General features: G+C 41.5%; 2 protein-coding genes across 2 annotated transcripts in view; both read right to left on the bottom strand.

Annotated features, from left to right (window-relative positions):
- ect2l (epithelial cell transforming 2 like) overlaps positions 1–17,964 on the bottom strand; it is an 89,381-nt gene that overhangs the window by 295 nt on the left and 71,122 nt on the right. The window lies entirely within an intron of this gene.
- On the bottom strand, positions 15,328–17,471 carry LOC146990860 (uncharacterized). The gene is made up of 8 exons (XM_085793806.1): positions 17,304–17,471; positions 17,149–17,215; positions 16,883–17,010; positions 16,671–16,769; positions 15,962–16,137; positions 15,818–15,875; positions 15,683–15,745; positions 15,328–15,562 (listed from the first exon to the last, which is right to left on the bottom strand). The coding sequence occupies exons 1-8, from the start codon at positions 17,469–17,471 to the stop codon at positions 15,374–15,376; spliced, it is 948 nt and encodes a 315-aa protein (XP_085649932.1). The 3' UTR covers positions 15,328–15,373.

The following is a 17,964-nucleotide window of genomic DNA, read 5'->3' as shown; positions in this document are numbered from 1 at the left end:
TTCTCGTTTGACTTGGACGTCTTGGTGCATTCTTTGCATGCAGAAAGATTTAAGGGCATGGCCTCACTTTGGTTAGCCAGCGCTGGCTGAGGTCAAGATGGAGCTGAGAGGAGGGGTTTCTGGGACTACAACAGTAGTTGACAAAGCAAATCTCCCCACAAGCCCATTTAGAAAGTGTTCACATTGGCCAAATCTCCATTTTTCGGAGAGTTTTTAAACCAGAATGGTCAAAGCACTGGGCCTCGCTACTTCTCACATTTACTCAGTATCAGAATTGAACTTTTCTCTTGTTGTTTCTATCCCCAGACTTGTATAAAAACTAACTAGGAGTCTACAGCCACCCTCCTATCTCTGTGAGGATTCAGCACCTACAGTTACAATGCTAACATGCTCATTTTTAGCAGGTATAATCTTGCTTTCTGGCTGCACATGCAAACAGTTACTTCTTTGAGTCCACCAAAGTAAATGCAAATGGGGATAATAAATGAGAGATGAAGTTAAGCATTAAGTCTGCTCAGGCCTGCACATGGTGTAAAATGTCAAAAATATTTCAACATCCAGAAACACAGAGGAGAATATTCACACTCAGAACAGATGGTTCACATTTGAGGCATTATTCTTTGTGTTTTTGTTTGTGTTGCTGTTTTACTTCTTTTTCATGTTCTCCTTGTGCAGGAATCGCCTCGAAGGAAAAACATTACGATCTCCACCTCACTTCACTAATTTTACTGCCAGGTTCTTCCAGCTGAAATACAAACTCCCTGCTAATTTGGGATTGTGCAATGAAAACAGCCAGGACTCCACTTACTTCTCAGTTTACACGGGCAGAAATACATCGCCTCAGCATCAATTGTTTCTAACAACGTTTTTTTTTTTGTCATTGTTCATCATGAGGCCCAGAGAGCAGAGATCTGTTTCCCAGCATGCACCAGACAGAACAACAAGCACTCAGCTGTGTGGAAACACTGACCTCATACCTGTCTGCATGCAGACATCTTGGTCGTGTAGTTATTAACCTGTTAGATCTCAAGGCCAAGTTGCTGCAGCACCGTGAACAGCACAGACAACCTTGGCACCACTGCGTCGTTTCCTGTTCCTCGATGAGCTTTCTGCTTTCATCTCGGGATTGGCAGCTCGTAGTCATTTATAATACTAACAGGTGGATATGCTGGAACAATAGCGCAGGTTTGTGTTTTGTATTTAGATTAAAGTGAGATTAACGGCCGAGGCCTCTACAGGACGTCTGCAGGATGACATTACCCATGTATCCTGGTGTCAAAACTAAACGCACGCTCCGTCAGCGTCGAGCGGCTCAAACGTTTTCCTAGCGTCGCAGCAGCTATGACTGTGATTGACTGAAATGTGATGAATCCAGTCACAGTGAATATAATTTGTCGGTGGGCACGGACCTCGTTCACCATTTGGCGAGAACAAGAAGCACGGTGCGCTCCAAAACCAATAGTACGCTAACATGAAGTGACGTGGACATTGGAAAACTGGTTTAAGTTTCTTTTCCTGGCATCTCGCTCATTATTTAAATAGTCAGGGGACTAATTTACCCTCGACCACTTTACGATTGATTGGTTTTATTGTTGTTATTCTCAAAGCTCAAACATGGAGGCTCATTTTTGACATTTAAAAGGTTAGTCTGTTTATATAGCTCCAACTCAAATATCTGTTTACTTTTCCTGTGGCATTCACAGCATCCAACGGTCTAAACTACTGGGTATTGTGTCAGCTAAGACACAAATCACAATATTCCTTATTGGTTTTATTTTGAAAAGCATGATATTCTGTTGCACAGTTGCCCAAACTATTGAAATGTAATGCTACTCTTGTTGGCTGCCACACAGGCCACCAAAGTAAATACATATGCCATGGTCGGTAACTTCTTTCACATATGGGACATTTGCAACAGTATTTATGATATGAGACAGTTTGTTTGCTCAGTGGGTAATACCCAGAGAGAGAATGAAGTCAAAGAAAGACGAGACCCACTGAAAAACGGGGGGAGAAACCCCGACAGCGTGGCCTGGCTTCACTTCTGTCACCACAGATTCGAGTGCCTTCTCTGTACGCACCAACATTTTTTTCCATCGAGCAGGCCCACAGCTGTCAATTTTGGCCGTCCGCGGGACCCGTCTGTTCGAACATCTCATAAAGTCACATAACGACACAGAAAAATGCAGACATTCCCTCTGTGGAGAGAGTGCTCAGGAAATAATTGAGCGTTTAGCACTTGGGGTAGAAAAATGGGATCAGCTGAGAAAAATGTTAAAGCTTGTCAATTAAAGTTTTCTGCTTATGGAGTGAAATGTAGGCACTGACATCTAATTATAGGTGGAAGAGGGGAATAAACAGGAGCCAGCGACCTGTTACATCAAAATAATTACTTCAAATACTTGTCTTTTGTGGGGAAAAAGGGATTTTGATCTTGTTTTCCACACTTGAGAATTGAGATGTAGCCTACTATATATGCTGCTCATATATCAGCAACCATGAAATCATGCACTAACATTCATGATCCTCAGAGGATGCATCTTTACGAGTGGATCCCCTGACTCTTCCACTAGCACCACCATGAGGTTGACATTTTTCATTTTTATTAAATATGTTGAAAATTATTTGTGGGTTGTCATGAATTTCGAAACATGTATTCATGTTCCCTCAGGGATCTTGCTTTTTTTTCCCTTTCTTTTTTTAAAATAAAGTCAAACATAAATTTCCCCCCCGCCCCCACCATCTCCATCTTTTGCGTTTTTTTTCTGTCAAAAACATAAATTCCAAAAGCCTTGGACAGACAACAATAAAACTGATCATTTCAGTTTAGAAACATCTGTTAGACATCACAAAAGAAACATTACTCCATCTATGCATGTTTTAAAGTGGTGAACCTCATTGTGTTGCTTGCTAATATGCTACAGGCAACGAATACCCCTGGTGTGCCAAATGGTCAGAGGTAGATCTGACAAAGTATGCAGCAGAATGGTATCGATGCTGTACCTCCGAGTCCTCATCCATCACGCAGGCCCTCGACTACGACCGACTCTAAAGCCGTGTGGAGAGATTTATGAGCCCTCGTGGATTTCCTGCTTTGCCAGCATGAGATTTTTCAAATGTTCATACATCAAGCTTATATGAAGGGATTTCCTTTTGTCACCTCCTCTTGGAAAGCCGCCATTGTGGATATGTGACACCTTTAAAGTTTCCTTCCACGCATTCTCTTAAAAGAAGGGTTTAACGTGAGTGCACGTGTACATGCACTAATTCGTGAATGGCTACCACAGCCTGGTCTGATGTTCTAGGTCTGCTTTTTGTCATTTGTGGAGAACACTTTTAAGATTTTTGGCGCAACGTGTGTTTAGTCGTCAACAGATGCAGCTCCTGACTTTAGTTACATGATGTCATTACATGAACATGATGCAAACTAAATACCAGTTACAGCTGTGGGCTAGAAAAGCTAATGGTCCCAATGCAATGAGCCAGAACTATGCATACGTTCCCAGTCACAACATACATGTGTTATGAGGTTAACGTTATACATCAGTCAGCACTGTCTGCAGAACTTCCTCACCGTGAAACAAGCGGGCCCACTGCTGGAAGCAGTTACTTAATGCGGTGACGAGCTGTTTGCTCTCTCATGACCACCTCTGAATTTTTCTGTCTGGCTGTTAATCCGGTCGTCTCAGAGGCTGCTTTGAGCCGGGGCTGCAACGTGAAATGTTCCTCTCCATCTTTGGTGGACGGTTTGAGAATTTGGCAGAAGGACAACCAGCAACGGAGCAACCGGATACAAAAAAGTTCTGGAGATGACGGATTGTCTCCATCTTTTTCTTCAAAGCCAGAGAGCTGTGTGAACTGCACCAGACTTCTTAAAGAAAATCATTTAGCCGTCTGACTGACAGTGGTGGAGCAGGACTTTAAGACGGCTTAATTGGCTGAACATTACGACGCACGTAGCTTCTCCAAATAATCCTAAGGGATAAACCGAAGGCACAGAAACCCTCAAAGAGCCTGTGGCAAGAAAACTATATTTCCCCAGTTCATAACAACCTCATCATGGTCGTTTTCTTTCTTTATTTTATCCCTGACTGATTCAAATCTGCAGACGTCCTTGATCTCAACATTCAGATGTTTACTACTGTCTATCAGGCGAGGTCAAAGATGCTTACGGAGCTGAGGCGAACTGCAGAATCAATTGACAGTGATGATCTGTGGATTTATCGCTACGAGCAATTCCCATTATGCCGAGATTTGATCCATATAAAAACACAAATTATAACAACACTACTCTGAGAAAAATTTACAAGAACATACAAGAAATCTGCTCCCCATGTGCTTGTAATATTCAAATTTCTGTCTTGGACTTGAGTTTTCTCTACTGGCACGATAATCCAGTGTAGAAACTTCCTGCAGCCAAACAGTGCATTGTTGTCAATGTGATGGAAGATTTGCTGCTTCATGTGGACAGGTACTGTGGGGTCCAAAAGCTACATCAGACAAAAACATCAGACATTAAAAAAGGCCAATTGCAGAATGTTTCCAATCCAAAATACCTTGTTGTAGCAGCACAGGACCAGCAGACCCAACATTTGGACGGAAAATATAATGTAAAATATATGGCAGGAAAGCTGGAATGCACAGTGATGTATGGTAAAGTTAAGAGAAAATAAAGAACCCTTACAATCAACAAATCTTTGCTTTGAAAGGCCACAAACTGCCAAAAAAGTCAAATATTATCATTGAGATCTCACAGTGAGAGAGCCTTTCACCACAGCCTGCCAGGAGGGACAGCTTGAACAAACATAATACTGGTCATGCCACTTAGCAGCGAAGAAACAACAAAATACTGTGTATTCACTTTGTCACTGTGTATTTTCCTTCGGTGAAGTCGGGCCAATTGCAGAGCAAACCAATAGCACCAAAGCCGGGTCCATGTGATATCACAGGAAAAGGATCATTAGCTGCTGACCGCCTTAGCCAACATTTCCTGTGCTCATTAAGCCTGTAGTGACGGCTTATAGGAATGGGAATGGGAATAGAAATGGCGGGTTGTATTGGGACACAGCAGCCTCTCCCTGTGCTCTATGTCTTCATGTGTTTTGCCTCCTTTCCACCCTCATCTGTGTCACTGCACTTGGAATAGGTGGAATGTGTACGGATACCTCTGTGGATGGCAGCCGTGCTGTAGATCCCTTCCTGTTTTAATGTTTTCTTAACTATGATGCAATCGTCTGGGCCGAGCAGAGCAGGAAAACCTAATGATTTTACACCGAGCGGCTGGCTGAGCTGAGTGGCTGAATGAGCTTTGGTTTCTGGGCGTGTTTCACAGTAATTTTACATCAGGCTGCTCTGTTAGATATGATCGGTTTGGGATGAAAAATGTTTCCAGATGATTTGTTATTAACTTTTCTAGGCACACCCACATTTCTCCTGCCTAACAACAGCGTTATTGATTTCCTGCATTTCCCACAATGCAGTGGAAAACATAAACATGGAATTTCTTTGTTTTGATCAAATATGGGCATTTAAATATATATAACCATTGTGATTTAGTATAACTGTTCTATGAGGAAAAAAAACAAACTGTAACTACATTACTACATCCTGCATTTCCCATAATTCCACCTGATAGCATCTGTTGTTATGCTGCAAATGGGAATAACTGCAATTATCAGTGTCTGACTTGTAAGTGCAGTCACGTTCACACAACTGGGAACTCCAAAACATCGACTGCCAAATAACATGCGGCCTGAAAAGGTCTGTGACTGAGGATGATTAAAGACACGTTTAATGGACATAAAAATACATCATCAATGCATTTATTTAACCTTGCTGCGTCTAAAACGGCTGTCGAGATTACACAACTAACATCATTAGAGTTCCACTTTAACCTCCCTTTGTCTAAAGAGACTTTAGAAAGAAAAAACAGCCACAAAGTTCATTCAGATGTCTCCAAAACTCTCCATCAATAGAGCTTTTGTGCGCACTTTTATGGCCTTATGTCCCTGTGTTTCTGGGCAGCTGCATAATAAGTTACCTACAACAGGACTGAAGTAATTATATTATGAAAATGGTGAATATGATCCATAACTATTTACTTTTTCTACCTCTCTGCAGTCTGTCAGTCACCAGCTCCTACACACACACATACACACATACCTGAACGCACCTGCCTGCCAAAAACCCTTCATAAAGAAATTTGACTGGACTGGACTTTAATAATATTAAAAGTAGAGGGAAACTTGGTCACTCTGAGTATTACTCATATGCATATTTACAGAAAAGAACTTAGTACTTACTGTAAAACGACAGGTCTAATGTGTAAAGTTTGCCAACAGAGTATCTGTATGAGAGAAGATGATATTATAGCAAAATTAAAAATCAATTTTAATATATATTTTACATAATTCTGGAGGATAGCAAATGCATTAACTGTGCACACATGAAATATAAGGACATTTATACTTATCGGTGTACATTATCCAGAATACCAAGAACTGATTACAGATTAAAGACTAAATCTCTCATTTTATCAGAGCCCTTAAATCAGTGTGGACTTGATGATTTCCTCTCTTTAGCGTTTTGGAATTTATGGTCTCTAATAATGTCTCTACTGGAGCCAAAACTCGCATCTTTTCCGTGCCATATGCACAGAATTATAGCACTTTCCCCACTTTCATCCACATTATGTCAACTATGTTGTCATCCGACTCTGAGCGCGCTCCATCGGCCTTGGACATGGAGGTAATCTCTGTCCGTCAAGATTACTGCATGTATACCAGAGAATACCGCAGCTTTAGGAGCGACTCCCTCTCAAATGTTTTATTTATTTGGCTGTACGTTTGAGCCAGAGGCTTTGGCTTGTGTTTCATTCCTCTGCTGCCCTTGGAACTGGGGCCAGATATGTGTGGATTGGAAACCCCCGGTGCTTGATGGTGGGGAAGTAAATTAATCAATCTTAGGTGGATCCATAAAAGAGCTTGCTCACAGCTAGAAAAGCCGCTGAGTCATTGTCTGATTATCTGGGCTGCAGTCTGGCCAAAGTCTGGGTTTGGGGCAAATGTTTGAGTTTGCTCAGAAGTGGCACAGGACTTAACAGGGCATCATTTCTATTCTAATAAAGTTATTTCAAAGTGACTACTGAAATTGATCTTTTAATTTCAGTGGTATATGGTGGAGCTGGAAACACAGCTTTGTGGGTCTTTATAGGAGCTACTTGCAAGTTTTCCTACCACCACTTAGGGAAAAATGTGTCTTCATTAATTCGTGATCATGACATGCAAAACTCTGCAGACTGGTTAATTATCATAGTTATTGTTTATAAATCAAGCGTACCAATCTTTGTGTTGTTAAATGGAGCGAGGAGATTTAAACTGAGCGTATTTGACAAATAAATAAGAATCGAGAACATTGAAGGTTTCAAGACAAAGATGTGGTTCTTTCAGTCTCATACCAGTATTTCTTCTGCAATGCAATTATAAAAGGATCCAGACGGCATGAAACAGAACATAAACATGAGTTTAACAGCAGTTCCTCTGGGAGTAGTAGCAGAGCGGCACAGCACAGTGTGGATACAGGAATTAGGCTGCAACAAGAGCTCATCATGTCCAGGGGATCGAATAAATATTGGCTTTGAGCACCATACAAGTTTTGCACAACTTCATTCTCACACTCAAATATGCTTAATATGGCTAAAAATAAGACAAACACCATGTCCACCAGGGTAAAGGCAGATGTTTTCAAAAATCAAGTGGAAAACCTTTTGACTTGCTTGCACTGCGCCGTAACTTTTATTCTGCTGTAAGAGTCTTATTTTTAATCATCCATTTCATTGTGTTTATGTGTTTTTTATATTAGTGTCTTTTGATCCTGGCTTGTGTCTCTTTCATATCCTGCCTTTATACGGTAACCTATGTAAAAACAGTTGCATAAAACTATGTAAAGTATGAAAACTATTGTGTTTTATGGCTTTAAAGACTGAACAGCCTTGTTGCTTTGTCTTATCTCAGATATTCTGCACCTTTCGCAATGTTTGTACTGTGTTTATACTAATAAGTTACGTTGGCCTTCTGTTTCCTAATGCAGCCATAACTCACACCAGCATTTATACAATGATTTTTAAACCAAATTAAATACATTTTAAACAAAAAAACTATGCTGCTTTTAGTTGTCCTCTAAAACAACACATCAGGTTTGATCTTGTAACTGTACTTTAATAGTCAGCATATTCCAGTTTGTGCACACATTTCCTTATATTTTCTAATGTGATTAAGTTCATGTTATTCCTCTGGAGCCAGGACCGGCAGCTGTCTGACATTCATGTGTCTGGAGATGAAGGTATGAAATATCACAGCCTGAAAAAACTGGACAATGAGTCAAACTCTCGCCTCTTTTCCATGAAACAAAACTGTCAGAGCTGTCCAGACTAATTCAAAGATAATTTTCACACAAATGATGGATTTCTCTCACCCCCCCGTCTATTATTATATTTTGGGCATTCTGTAGTGGGTGGGTGATGGGTAATTTGCAGTGCACATTACAAGCTTTGAACTATGAATAACACCAGACCACAGGTATTTCAGCCCCATGTTGTGAAACAGTTGAAAGTATCATTAGAGAGTCTTGTCATGTGTTTTCAGGAGCATTTGTCAAGCGAGAGAGCGTGATGTTGAGCAGAAATCCTTTTTTGAGCATGTGATTGAAGAAAAAAGCTGAATTCCTTCCTGCTTATGTGTCAGATAAAGCCACAAAGCCCTGTTTTATTTCTGCACTTGGCAAAATATTTGCATTAATATCTTCAAAACAGGCTCACTTTTACGCCTTGCCAACCAGACCAGGACGCCGCGTTTGCCAGCATCAGAAACTTGAATGTTGATCCCAGATTCTGTCTATTAGGGGTTTACACCGAGGCATTCACACACACACTTTCACAGCTCGACGTCCATCCGGAGTTTCTCAGACATCATTAAGACAAACAGCCGTAACACCAAAACTACGTCGGGTTCATGCGTGTGTGTGCGTTTGTCTCTTTGTGTGTGTGTGTGTGTGCAACAGAAACAGCAGGACTGAGCCGGGCAAGAGGCAACAGAAGTTGAAGCAGACAGTGCAAACAATTCCCAGCATTCCTCTGAGGAGCGGCGTGAACTGACCCCAGCGCTCCTTCACCAGGCAGGCTGAGACACCGATGCCTGAGCCAGGCAGTTTGGTGGTGGGATGGCAGTCAGGCAGGAAGCCCATCACTAATAAGCATGTGTTTAAATGTATCATAGTTACTGCTACAGGTTTTCTATTACAAACTGAACATTGCATTAAAGTTGAAATTACCCAGAGAATGCTGTAAGATAGATCAGTAAAGTAAATTAACCCCAGACTACTGAGACACAAGGTTGAGATAGTGAAAATTAATTGAAAATATGTAAAAATGTATTTGTTTTATTATAACATGTAACACATATATACTTTTAATAAACAAAATGTAAATATTCTATGAATTGATGGACCTGGAAGTAAAATATTATACTAAATCAACCACCTGCTGGCTCTACACCTCCACAACCACCATCAGGGTCCAGACTCTTCTCCCTTCTTCTCACTCTGTTCCTTTTTCAGCCGCTGACTTCCAGCTCTGTCTATGTCACACTGTAAAGGTTACACTGTCATGTCCCCTGTTCTTTATTTTCCAGCCAAATGTCTTCCAGAGGAGGAAACAGCTGCTGTCAGCCGTCTCCGGGAGACTTTATCAACTCCGTTTAGGCCTCACAACTCAATGCTGCAGTGTTGATGAATTCATCCTGACCCGCCTCCCATCATACTGATGTCAGGAGGCAGCTTCGCCGAGCGTCTGAAAGGCAAATGTCATCTCAAAGAACGGGAATAAAAGATGAGAGTGTGAGAGAGAGGGAGAACGACAGAGTCAAAACAGAGACAGAATAATAATAAGAACGTAGCCAGAGCAGAAAAGGAGACTGAAAGGCAGAAGGCTTCTGTTGGTCTTTGCAGTGGGGTCTGGGCCTCCTCTGCAGCTCCTGGGCCTGTTTGTCCAGCTTTGACGCATCGAGAGCGCTCTCTCTTCGTTTGCCAGGGCGACTAGTTTGTGTTGGCCCGGTCCAGTAACTTGCAGAGAGATTACACACAGACTGTGTTGATTGAGAAAAAGTTGCTGCCTCAGAATTCATGATTGGAGGTTTGTTAAAGGTTACGGCTGATAAATCTAAAGGCCTGCTGCCTGTCATGGGATGATGGACTTTGTATAGAGAAGCTTAGAGTAAGGTCATGTCTGCACAGGACCTGATGTCACTGGAACATGCTGCCTTTAAATAGTTTTAAACAGTAAAGCTTTTCAATCTGTCTCAATAAAATTGACTGATTTGAAAAACAAAAACAAAAAAAAAAACAGAAGGTTAAAGGGATAGTTCAACATTTTGGCAAATTGGCCCATTGCCATAATCTGGTTCGTTACCTTTAATTGTCGGTGCAAGATATTTTTAGAACGGCGGAGCAGAGCTGCAAGCTGCTCAGAGCTACGCTATATGGAGGCTAATGGGATTTCTTGGTTTGCCTCATCAAACTCATCAAATACACAATACAACAACTCCAAAACGCTCTGGTGGACAAGTTGTGACCTGCACATTCACCACGCTATGAGATCATAACAGAACATTACAAGACTGAGTTGTTTTCAAGGTAAATTCATACAAAACAGCTGATGCGCATTCCTGTCAGGGGCAGTTTTTCGGTAAGCAGTCTCTGCATTTGCCTCGAAAACAACTACTGCTAACCTACTGCTATGACTATAGGGATTATGGCAATGGGCCAAACTATCCCTTTAAACTATTCAAAATCAGTAGCATACAAGCACACAATACAACATTGATTTTAAAATCTGTAACTACCAATACTGAAAGGATGTCAACAGTCATGGAGGAAACTTTACATTTGCATAGCCCTATCTTGTTAACATTCATTTAAAATTGCGGTTTTAACCTCCATGATGCTACAGTCAATATGAACAGTAATCAGTTATATAAGTAGTTAGGAATGGTTTCTAACACCAGCCAAAGAGAAAAGGGGCTGACATGCGAATCTGAAATTTCATCTAGCTCTTCTCCTTAACTGCAACATCTGAACAAATACACAGACGTGATAGTGTCTAAGGTGGGACACACACGATGAGATACACACACACACACACACACACACACGGTGTTGCCTTGTACAGTGGATTCACGTAATCCTTCGTGCGAGAATTCACACTCAAATGATTGAAGTGAACTTGAGTGTGTTACATGAGATAGAGCAGGCAGAGGGACTAATTGACTACAGGTGTGCATGGAGGCAGTTTGCCTCCTTTTTTGGGCTACTGGTATTTATAGCATTTTTCATATGAGGTACAAAAAAAATGCTGGGAAATCTTGTGAATATCTTCAGGTCTGTTAGGGTAGAGTATGTGCCTCATTCAGAACGACCGACAAACATGATGGCAGAGGTGAGGGACGTGAAAGATCTGCATCATCTTCCACCATTACTGAACAACAGACAAGAAACCACCACACCATTTCATATCTGCACATAGAGGCTAAGCTGCAGCCAACCAGCATCTCTAAAGATCACCAATAACATCTTATCTGTAATGCTACACTTACACTACATCATCCTTGTCAATATAAATCTTTGGCTCACTCATTATGGATACTGACCGTGTGAATTAACTCTACAAGGAAGAGAACAAGTATATTTTCCAAGAGAATAAATGATCCATCAAGATTCAGTCCAATCAAATCAGTGGATTTTGAAGAAGCGTGATGCTGAGAAGTTAATGACGAGTCAAACTTGTGGCCGAGTTCCATCTCAGTGGTTTCTGATGGAGTACACACCTTGTTATCTGCAGCATTTGCTTGACTGACAACACTACGTTCATGCCTGCACACTCCACCGCTGTGGTGGAGTCTGCTTCTTATTACAGACCCCATGAACTGATGGTATAACTCTGTGGTGGACTATTCCTTTAATGTGATAATAATACTCCCCGTGGAGAGCTTCCCCTCTCCACTCTCGTCCAGAGAGGTCAGCAGGAAGTCACAGTGTGTTGATGTCTCTTTTAGACAAAGTGTTTGGGGACTACAGCTACACACTGTGCATATGCAGACATTTTCTAATGTTTAGTCTAATGCATTTTGTTTTTCATTTTGGTTCCCAACCAACTACAAGACACCATTCCTTCCTGTTCTCCCTTCCTGAAGCAAAACAATGACTCCAGGCTTCAACTTCAACTTCATCACAAATTTAAATGACGATTCCCTGCGTGGACTAAACCAAAGCCCTCTGGTGTTTGCAGTCACTTCAGCCCACATCAGAGGGGCGCGTCTTCCCGTGAAGTGCTCTCTCGGTTTGGGATTTCACTGGAGCTGGCACGAGACCTGAGCAGCAGGTTTCACACTTTGCCTCCACACTCGGATCTGGATGCGTTCAGCGAGTGCAAATGTGTTCCTGCCTTGGCCAGACTTGGCGCGGCGAGCCTCGTACATGTGTCACAGGGCCTCACCTCCTCTGGTCTCAGGCCTCGTTCTAACTAATGTATTTTTACAGGGTTTTCCTTGGCAGGGGAGCGGGGACCGTCCTGTTGCCGTGTCCAAGCTAAACAGAGAAATGTTACAGGGGAGGACAGATGGTCCGCGACGGCATGCAAAGAGTCTGACACTAAATAACTTTGTCACACCAAAGACAGTCTGCTGCTGTGCTCTCTAGCCTTGTCACTAGTGTTTTAACAGATGCTAAACCTCTAATATAACATTTGCATCTTATTGTACAGTACTTCTACTCAAGTTGTTGCTGCTTTTGCTGAAGTAAAACATCAGAATGCTTCTGCCACAACTGACCCTTATATGCTTATATATATATATATATATATATATATATATATATATATATATAAGCCTACAGCCTTATGATACAAGACAAAAACAGTAAATCTACACATTTCAGAGGCAGGAGCCATGGAATGTTTGATATTTAGTCTGAAGAAATACTTAGAAGATTATCAAACTAGCGGATTAATCTTCTGTCAATCTACTGGTAATTTCAGCTCTGTACAGCTGTGAGATGTTTTAGTTGTAAAAAAAAAAAAAAAAAAAGCCTTATAGATTTATCAGAAAGTCATGTTTTCTATGCAAATATGCAAACATGTGTCAAATAAATGCATCAATAATTGTAGTCAAGTAAAAATTACAATATATCAGAAACTAGTATGACAATAATGTGCAAGTATTTCAGTTTCATTATAAGTAAAGCTCTTAAGTAAATGTAGTTTTGTTACACCTTGTCCTCAAACCCAAAAATGCACTTCAAAATCTAAAAAATGACAGACAGTGAAATGCACAAGCATGTTTTTTTAAGTAAGCATGAATTAAAAGTGTCCCAAAGGCCTCATCATCCTTATCTCTCTGTCATCTGGGTTCATCACAGACAAATGGGAGAGTCAGAAGGTCAAAAAGGTTTACGGAGGGTTAACGTCCACTGCACCGCCCCCTGGTGGTGCTTTAACTGAATGCACAAATGCAAAGAAAATGGTTGGCAAATTTAGTGTAAACACACACTGAGCTTTCCTATGGAAGCCTAGCAGTTATAGTATCATATAGTTAAGTTATAAGTTATTATTCACTTGCAAAAAGCTTTTAATCTCTTGATTTATTGCATATAAACAAAAACTACACAGTGATATGATGCCAGTGATACAATAGCTGCTGTGTGTGCCCGTTTGGTAAACAGAAGAAATACTGAGTGGTCACCTCATAAGTGCCTAAAAACAGGGGGAAGTACATCCAGCCACAAAGCGAAAGACGTGAGCAATTTGTATATAATCCATGACCCACAATTCCTTGGGCCAGGTCCCGGCTGTCTGCTTGGACTCGGTCCGTAAACAAGATCTGATTTCTGAAATTGACGTACTTGAGGTAACGTTCCCATGCCTCGATTCTGAAAAGCAGTTCAGGGTTCCAGGTTTGGCAAAGATGAGCAGAGAAACTTGGAGCCACGGAGAAGGAAACAGAAATAATGCAGGAATAACAGAAAAAAAAGAAAAAGATTAACTCTCTGCAGCCAAAACTAAAGCCATTTTCAGAATAAACTCATTGCTCATGATATGTTTTTTTGGAGAGGTGAAGTGGCTTCATTAATATTAGACTATTAAACTTAATAGCAGGATATGGATCCACGATTCCCACCCTGTGCTGGGATCATTTATCCTCTTGGCCGGGGTCGACGTGTTTGACCGTCGGACAGATATCTGTGTGTGCACAGCTCAGGTTTGGGGATTACACTCAGGCTGAGAATGAGCCTCGCAGATTGCAGGAAAAGTCAAGGATCAAGACCAAAGGTGGAAAAACATAACAAGCTGTGGTGCTGAGTTAGATGTTACTCCAGCTGTCAGTGCTGCAGCCGTCTGTGGATCAAATCCTGGCAAATGACGGACAACTTTGACCGTCAGTTCAAACTTAATTTGAAACCCAAGAAGGTGGCTCGAGACATTCCTTCTGTCAGCGCAGCTTTTTCCCACTACAGACTTGGACAGTGAATGCGGCTTGTTTTGTTTCCTCCCCCCTCGGGCCGATTGATTGGGAGTTAACGTAAGATTAACAACGTTACACCCAAACTGCTGCTCGGCCGTCCAAGAATTACTAGAGGGAAATTACTGCACTCGTGACTCATTTCCAACTGTGACAGTGAACGAGAGAGATGAGGTGTGATAAACGTCCCCTGGCTCGCTGGGATGTTGGGTTTTAGCTTCGGAAACGTCTCATAAACTCACACAATCACAAGTATTCTCTACATTACCACATGCTGATCTATGATTAGATTTGGACTGTTCATCTACGGACACATGTGAGCTCCTAAAAATACAATTTTTAGAAGTGGAACTGAATCCCTTTGAACCACAATTAAACTCATCACTTGTAATTTAGTTTGTCATGAGGGTTTTGGGCTCCAGGCTCCTGGGCTGAGAAGTTTTCACTGGTCTGAGGTTTGTTCTCATGCTGCTGCTTTGTAGCTGACTGACCTTTGACCTCTCTTCACAGACTGGGACAGAGGTTTTTTTTGTTTTTTTTTTGTAACATGGCTTAAGCTTAATTCTCTGTGACTGCAGTGACCTCATTCTTAATAGTCACTTTTCCATTGTGGTGCAAAGCAGAGAACACAGACCTGTTTGGTCTTCTTTATTTAAATATACACATTACTACAATTAGACAAGAAAATGTACAAAATTATGATATAAAAATTCAACCTGATTTGAGATGCAAAGCAAAAGATCAACCAGCCAGTGTCATTAAGGTGTCAAAGGTTTTCTCAGTGATGTGTCAGTCCAACCTTTGAGATGTCATTTCCTGTTTGCTATCCTCTTGGATCTCCTCGGGCCGATGTTTTGTTCCTGCTCTTCTCCCAAAGCTGGAGCCGCCTTCAGGTTTGTTGCATCTTGGGACTTCTCTGCAGGTTTCCCTTTTCTCTTCTTCCCTTGCTGTTTCTCTTCTTTGGTCTTGATCTGTATCTCAGAAGCTTCACAGGCTTCCTGTCAAAACATTTTGCTTCTTCAGAAACACTGAGTGCAACTTGTTTTTCCCCACTCAAGACAATGTTTGTAAAATAACAGTGTGTACAGCTCAGATCAAATGATTAAATGGCATTTTACCTGCTTCTGTGCCGGTTCAGATCTCAGGTCAGATAGCTCGGTCATTAACGCCTGTATCTGCAGCTGAAAGGAAATTAAAAGCTCAAAAATAATTGATAGAAAAAGGAATTCTGAAGAATATTAGAGGCTCATTACCTGTTCGGCAGCCATTTCTTTTTCAAGCTGCTGTTTCTGCTTGGCTGCCTTCTTCTCCCTATTCACAGATGTTACTTTAACACTGATTTACACAGAAAAACTGTGTCCCATAGCTATACTGTATGTATGGAAACTATTCCTAACCTGTTTGCCAGCGTCTTCTGCATCCGACTGATTACAATCCTCTTCTTAGCCATGGCGCTCTGGACTTTTTCTTGCGTCACCATGGCAAGGAGAGACTTGGCAGTGAGGTCCGTCGACTCCGGTGATGTTTTGAGGACCACGTGTGCCCACTCCACCAGCTCCTCACAGGAGGGAAGCTGACACAAGAGAGAGATCAGGATCGGCAGGATGGATTCTTGTTTTCTTGACAACTATGCAGCATGCGTAAGGAACCTGCACTGGTATGCGCTACAGTACATTTTTAGGAGCCTGTGGGCTTGTGTTTGAAGTTGTGGGATGCAATCTGCATCTTAACCTCTGTTGGACGTTATCAGCTCTCTGGCTTTTTGTGAATTTCCACTGACCATTATCTAGGAGACCATAAATGCCAGAGGAATGATCTCAAAGAATCCATCATCTTCAGCTCCACATTTATAACTTTGTTGACCTTCCAGGGGAAAATAATGCCATTATAGAGGCAATATAAAATGCTTGTAAAAATGCCTGTAACAGACAAAGACTTGAACATTTTGAGAAAGTTATTATGGTGGTTAAAGAGGTCAGATGTGCCGTAGTACTGTACTGTACCTTACGTTTTTCCAGCTGAAAATATCCTCGATTTCTTACTGAATAGCTGGCGTTTTGAACATGGGGATATCACAAGATAAAAAGAACTTCCTCCGAGGCTCACCTTGTTCATTTGAGCCCGTGCCATCTCCCTGAAAGCACACGCCTGCTTCAAGGCAAACTCTTCCTGCTCCAATAACCTCTGCACCTCGTCCAGTTCTTGCTGTCAAAATAACAGTCAAAATATCCACATTTCATTAGCGAATGCAATCGTAGTTAAAAAAAAAAGGATCAAGAAACAAGGGGAAAAACATGACTGTAATCGAGCAGAATTACCTGCTGTTTTTTAAGCAGCTCCTCCTCTTTCATCTTTTTAATAAACGCCAAATCAGTCTGTGTCAGCTCGTATCCCTTCATCCCCTTCAGCATGGAGTCGATGCACACTTCAGGCCCAAAAACATTTTCTGAACAAACAAAGAGAAACAAACATTGCATGTAGAATAAACCCTCACTGTCACAGAGCCAAAACCAAAAACAGTAGATGGATAAAAACTGTTTTTATTATTTATTTTACTATATTTTACACCACAACATCTGAATACCTGCTGTTGTGTCAAGAGTGCCGTCATCACACGTCCCACTCGGGACTTGTCTGGTTCCTGCCTCTCCCTGAGTAAGAGGACAACAGGTTTGATTCCCTCCAGATGGATGAGGACAGTGACAGTGAGATAAAAGACATTGTTTGCATGTACTGTACCTCCATGGTTTCCACTTTTGGCTTCTCCAGACGCTCATCTGATTCTCCGTTAGAGAAATCCAGGTGTTTCTTAACCTCTGACAGCGGCGTCCTGTGAAGCTGTCGCCCAGAGGGGATGTAGTTCCTCCTCAGACTGCTGCAGCACACCATTTCATCTCCGGTCGACATGTCAGAGCTTCCAGAGAGCAGAGAGCTGAAGGTGCTGTCACTTCCCGTGGGGCTTTGCTTCTGTTTGTTTTAAATGTTTCCCCTCCATACTGCCTGTCATTTTAACAGGTGGAGCAGCTGCTTCAATCGCTGCCTCATCGCCTGCACCTGTAGCTCAGAGTCAGGTTGTCGCTCCGTTTGACCAGTAGATGGCGACAGATTCTTTTAGTTTTGATGCACAGGATGAAAGAAGTGTTTTAACCTGAGGTAACACGCAGCTTGTTTTATGTAAGGCTATGAAACTTTTAAAACTTTGCACTTAAACAGCTGAAACTTGAATTATTGAATTATTATTATTAATCTAAAATAGATTATGCTTCTGTCTGTTTTAATACTAGCAGTCTTTATGTATTTTCTATCTGTTTACAAGAATCTAGAAGAGGACAATTTACAATTTATAGTTGATGAGTATTTGCATTTTGCATTTATTTTATACCTACTAGAGTAGAGGCAG

This window comes from Trachurus japonicus, chromosome 2 (assembly GCF_045865225.1).
Source record: "Trachurus japonicus isolate A0001 chromosome 2, Traja_1.0".
Taxonomy (NCBI): domain Eukaryota; kingdom Metazoa; phylum Chordata; class Actinopteri; order Carangiformes; family Carangidae; genus Trachurus; species Trachurus japonicus.
The sequence above is the reverse complement of the archived record's forward strand: the minus strand, read 5'-3'. Positions and strand labels throughout refer to the sequence as shown.

Coding starts and splice junctions, on each gene's coding strand:
- LOC146990860 (XM_085793806.1), bottom strand. CDS start 17,471: ATGTCGACCGGAGATGAAATGGTGTGCTGCAGCAGTCTGAGGAGGAAC. Junction 15,746..15,817: donor AAGAAATGGCTGCCGAACAG/GTAATGAGCCTC, acceptor ATTTCCTTTCAG/CTGCAGATACAGGCGTTAAT. Junction 15,563..15,682: donor CTGAACCGGCACAGAAGCAG/GTAAAATGCCAT, acceptor ATGTTTTGACAG/GAAGCCTGTGAAGCTTCTGA.